General features: G+C 48.6%; 2 protein-coding genes across 2 annotated transcripts in view; one reads left to right on the forward strand and one right to left on the reverse strand.

Annotated features, from left to right (window-relative positions):
* ciao2a (cytosolic iron-sulfur assembly component 2A) overlaps positions 1-1,859 on the reverse strand; it is a 2,754-nt gene extending 895 nt beyond the window's left edge. Inside the window, exons 1-3 of the mRNA XM_070972081.1 lie at positions 1,606-1,859; positions 601-765; positions 285-334 (exon numbers count right to left, since the gene is read on the reverse strand). Coding sequence (XP_070828182.1) covers positions 285-334; positions 601-765; positions 1,606-1,729 — 339 coding nt within the window. The 5' untranslated portion in view covers positions 1,730-1,859. The remainder of the gene's footprint in view (positions 1-284; positions 335-600; positions 766-1,605) is intronic.
* A 651-nt stretch (positions 1,860-2,510) lies between these two features.
* The window catches only part of spg11 (SPG11 vesicle trafficking associated, spatacsin), a 21,565-nt gene continuing 19,075 nt past the window's right edge, over positions 2,511-5,000 (forward strand). The window contains exons 1-5 of the mRNA XM_070972082.1: positions 2,511-2,900; positions 3,426-3,613; positions 3,736-3,963; positions 4,284-4,497; positions 4,687-4,824. Coding sequence (XP_070828183.1) covers positions 2,686-2,900; positions 3,426-3,613; positions 3,736-3,963; positions 4,284-4,497; positions 4,687-4,824 — 983 coding nt within the window. The 5' untranslated portion in view covers positions 2,511-2,685. The remainder of the gene's footprint in view (positions 2,901-3,425; positions 3,614-3,735; positions 3,964-4,283; positions 4,498-4,686; positions 4,825-5,000) is intronic.

The raw sequence follows: 5,000 nt of genomic DNA on the forward strand, positions 1-5,000 counted from the left end.
CAGCAGAGGACAGGGACACGTGCAGCTCAGGTCTGATCTGGAGACAGCGTGAAGGTTGCTCATTGGTCAGAGGACACAGCTCAAACTGATCCTCAGTCAGTATGAACACAGCCTGGTCTGGACCCGGGCTGGTCCAGGCCTCCTCTCCTGGTCTGGACCTCTTAGTTTCATACTGCAGATGTTCGTCCAGCTTGTCTTTGTCTCCGTCCCCAAAGCGGTCCATAAAGACACCTGGGCTGCACAGAGCAGCAGACAGTTCAGCCAATCACGGCTCTGCTACTCACCTTGTGTTTGAACGGCAGACATCGCTGCAGCTTCACCTGTAAGCAGAGACCTGCAGACACATGAGACATGACCGTGAGACACAGAGACAACAATTCAGCAAAAGAGACAAAGAGAGGACAGACAGAAACTGGCAGAGGACAGACAGAAACCAGCAGGGGACAGACAGAAACCCTGAACGCAGCGTGAGAGCAGGCCAACGTCTCTGCTGACACCTGAACCTTCTCAAATACGAACAGAGAGCGTCAGCAGACGCCCGATGAGTCGGCCATCTTTAATGCGCTTCGTGTCCGCCGCGTTAGCAGCGGCGTGACTCACCGATCAGGGTGGCCAGAGAGCAGTGAGGGACGGTGGGAGAGAACTTGATGATGATGAGGAACTCGTCCTCCCCGAGCTCCTGGACCTCCACGCACTTCTCCGTCACCACGTCCAGCTCCTCCAGCGTGTTGGGCTTCTCAGGGTCTCGGATGGATCGGATGACATCTGACAGGAAACAGGACGTGTCCGAAACATTAAAAGATGGAACCAATAATTCATCGATTAAAACTAAAGTTCAGGATACTGTGACACTTCTGGAAGGATTGCTTTCAACTCCCAAATTATCGATCCTTTAACTCCATGAAGCCAAACTAACACAGTTCAAACTGCTTCCTCTTCAGCAGAGCTGGATGCTGAAACATTTACTGAATATCTGTTTCAGCTGTCCCTGAGACGACAAGACAGGAGACAAACAGCACGGACCACTGTCCTCTGACACCTTTATTATCTACAGCAGAGAAAGAAGTCCAGCTCTGGACCAGTACTGGTCCCAGTATGTGCCAGTCACTACAACCACACCAAACTCCATTCAAGAAATCACCGATTTAACTTTGCCTTCACTGATGACAACACGTCAGAACTACAGTCACAGTTAGCTGCTTGATAACACTTCTCTCACGATCAGTACAGACACACGTCACAGATAAACGTCACGTGTCAGTTTGCTGTCAGTTGGTGTCAGTTGGTGTCAGTTTGCTGTCAGTTGGTGTCAGTTGGTGTCAGTTTGCTGTCAGTTGGTCAGTTGATGTCAGTTGGTGTCAGTTTGCTGTCAGTTGGTGTCAGTTGATGTCGGTTGATGTCCGTTTGCTGAACTCTATCTCAAACTCCGCGCTGGCTCTACTCTACAGACGCACAGTTTCAGCTAATTTTACAACCGAGTCTGGTGAACCTTCGCCAACATACACGAACCCGCTTGAGGTTTTTACGAGCCTGAATTTAAGTCTCATCAAATAACACGAAAGTGTTTGAGACCTCCACAGTTCACCAACAGGCCTGCTCCCTCACCGTACACTTCTAACGCTTTGTCCTCCATCTTTTTCGTCCTCAGGACATCCCTGTTGTCGACAAGTCCAGAAAACTGTAAAACCTTGGTGACAGTTAAAGACACAAGGCTGAACACTATTTCCATTTTTTAGAAAGCGCCATAATAAAGCGGACAACAGTGACTTTGACAGGAAAACACCGTTAGCAGATCTCTATCTCCATGTGGACGCCACCAACAACGACGGACAATGAACACCGTGAACGTCTCATCGTATAGAGATCAGCAGGCTCAGCTACAGCCAATGAGCGCATTGTATTGCTTCCGCTTCCTGTATTTTGGTTTTAGGGAAAAGCAATCGATCAAAGAATCTATGACGCGCTTCTCGCTGCTATTATGTGTTGTTTGATATGAATTCATTTATTTTTGATCAAATTAATGGATTGTGATGTAATATGTTTGATCATTACAGAGTTACACAAACTAATTTGAAGAGAACTAAGTTTGAGTTTTGAAGTTGTTTATAAACAAAAAGTCAAGATTCGAAAAACTGCTCTTATTTTAGTAGACCTCACAATTATAATACAATCTGTATGCTCTTTTGAACATAAAAAGAATATAGACTTTATGTGAGTTCAATGTGCAGGCAGAATAAAACATAACCTGCAGGAGTTAGCAGAAGTAGTAAAAGTAGGAGAAATAAGTAACGAAACAAGTAAAACCAACACAATAAAAAGACAAAAAAAAATACTACAACTTCATTTTTATAAGGTTTAATTGTCTTAATTTACTGGTTACATTATTATAAAACAGAAGAAATATGCTTTAGTTGCCGGATTTACTTTCATAGATAAAGAAAATTAAAAAAAGAACGATTTCTCACCAACGTTCGTCTTTCGATTTAAGTCGCCTTTTGTGCCGTTTCTCTATTGGTCAGACTTGGTCAGCTGACAGGTGAAGACGGAGCATGTGACTACCCGGAACAAGCTGCAGGATTTGTTTTGTTGTTGAAGTCGCTGTTGTTAAATTAACCGTTTTTATGAAAAATGTCTCGTTAACGAACTCTTGAGCTGAGTAAGACGTTCTCCGTGTCACGTGTCAACATGTTGGACGCGGCTCAGCGGCCGCACGAGACCTCCACGGAGGTGCTGGTGATCCCGGAGAACCAGCACTGTGGAGAGGTAGCGGACATCCAGAAGGCTGAACTGGCTCCTGGAGGTTCTCTGCTCGGATGTCTGGAGGTCCGGGGGCGGCTGGTGGTGTGGGACCCGGCGGACAGAGAGGCTCGTCCGGCCGCAGCGGACGGCTGGTTCACGGAGTGAGTCCACAGTCTGAGTCCACTTCCTGTTTGAGGAGCCCCGTTTGTCAACCCAAAGAAATCTAAATGAACACTTTCTGAATATATAAATTTCTTTACTATGAGTCACTTTCCTCGTGAGTACTGCAGGTCTACCTCACCCTCCTTTTGACTGTCACTCACCACATCTGACGCCAGATGATCGATCACGTTATCGATCTGTATTTTGCTCTGTGCGACCCTTTAAATAAAGTTAGAATAGAATGAAAAAATATGGAGTGTTTCAAAGCATTTTCTCTAAAAATAAAGTCTTCACTTTACAGAATGAACTAACCTGAGGACAGTCAAGGTAGGACGCACACGTCCAACCAAAGACCACTTTCATTGTCCACTCATCTCCAATATTCGTGTAGTTTAGAGAATATGGACAAAATGTCCACCAAGTTCATTTCTGTGGACATCAGAGGGCTTTTCTTGATTTGACAAAGGAAATGTTCGTCCACGTCCAGCTGTGTCTCAACAGTCAACATGTCGTCCTGTTTCCAGCTTCTTGTGGGAGGACGTGAGCGTCCACAGCCGAGGGACCGGCAGCTTCAGACTGCTGGCGGTTGGATCTCAGGGTGACCTGAAGCTTCTGGCAGTGGACGCAGAACGTCCAGCCTCCGTGTCTCTGCACTCTGTCTGTGAATGTCCTGCAAATCGCGTCCTCCAGACCATCAGAGAGCAGGACCACAGTGAGTGACATGACCACCATCACCACCATCATCCTCATCTTCATCATCATCTTCATGTGCAGCCACTGACTGATTGTTGACACTCATGTCCATCTGTCTCATTAATGTCTTCTTGTCTTCAGGTGTGTGTGAGCTGCGGTCGGTTCGCGTGTTGTCGTTCACTGCTGGACGCTGCTGCGTGCTGCTGAACTGTGATTGGCTGCTGCAGCTGCAGTGGCAGCAGACGGAGGAGGAGCCACAGACGTTGTCTTGCTTCAACATCCAGCTGACCGACAGGGACAGACAAACCGCCGTCCACCACTGCGTCTGCAGAGAGACGCTGTTCGTCCTCAGCTCTGCTGGACTCGTCTGTATCCTCAGCCGAAAAGATTCTGACGGTCGAAGCGAAATGAACGCTGCTGTGTTCACTGAATTTAAACTGTTCCTTCAGATTAGCATCAGATTAGCTTCAGATTAGCTTCATAATCTGAAGCTAATCTGAAGCTAACAAAGCTAAAGCTAACCCTGATGAATGGAAACTCTCGGCCTTACAAAGTCGACTTGTTGGCCTTTTCCTGAGCTTCCAGTCCTCCTCACTGCTCCTCCTCAGCGGATGGAGGAGCAGTGAGGAGGACCTTGACTTGAACCTGCTTCCAGCTGTTTGCAGCGTCTCCTTTAACTGCTCCTCCAGCTGTGTATCAGGTGTCTGACGGCAGCCCGCTGGCCAGCGTCCGCCTCCCTGCATACCTGAGCTCGGGTCTGCCGGGCGATGACCTCGTCTCGTCTTCCTCCTTCTCCTCCTCCTCCCCCTTCTGCCTCCTCCAGGTGTCAGCTGATCTCAGCACGGCCGTAGCGGTCGCTCAGAATGGCGCCGCCGTCGCTGTCGACCTGGACCACTACTTCAGGTGCAGTGTTTCTGTTTTGTCTCATGTCAGAGTGAGGACGCAGACAGGACGTCATCTGTCAGCGGTTTTGACCTTCATGGCGACGGCGCGTGTCTCTGGTCTTCAGTCCTGCACAGCACCAGAGACACGCTGTCTGTCCTCTGTTTAGAGACAACAGTCAAACATTACATTGATATGTCCGTCTCTCAGGACGTATCCGGACCACCTGCTGTGTGCCGCGCCCCCCTCTCGGCCCCCCCTCCGGCCCCAGCAGCTGAGGGACCAGGACGGCCTGTGGAGCTCCGGCTCCAGTCTGTCCTCACTGGGCTCCACCTTCAGCGCCGACCGGTAAACCGCCTACCAGAGAGACCTGCAGGACCGGGTCTGGCTGAGGTCCCCCTTCAGTCCAGATCAATAAACTGCATTAGTGATCACCTTTGGTCTGTTAATCGATTCATTGATGATCTTTTAGGTTTAGACTGAATGAGCTTTTTAAAGCTGGAACTCGTTCACCTTCTGTTTCG

This window comes from Chaetodon trifascialis, chromosome 10 (assembly GCF_039877785.1).
Source record: "Chaetodon trifascialis isolate fChaTrf1 chromosome 10, fChaTrf1.hap1, whole genome shotgun sequence".
Lineage (NCBI taxonomy): Eukaryota > Metazoa > Chordata > Actinopteri > Chaetodontiformes > Chaetodontidae > Chaetodon > Chaetodon trifascialis.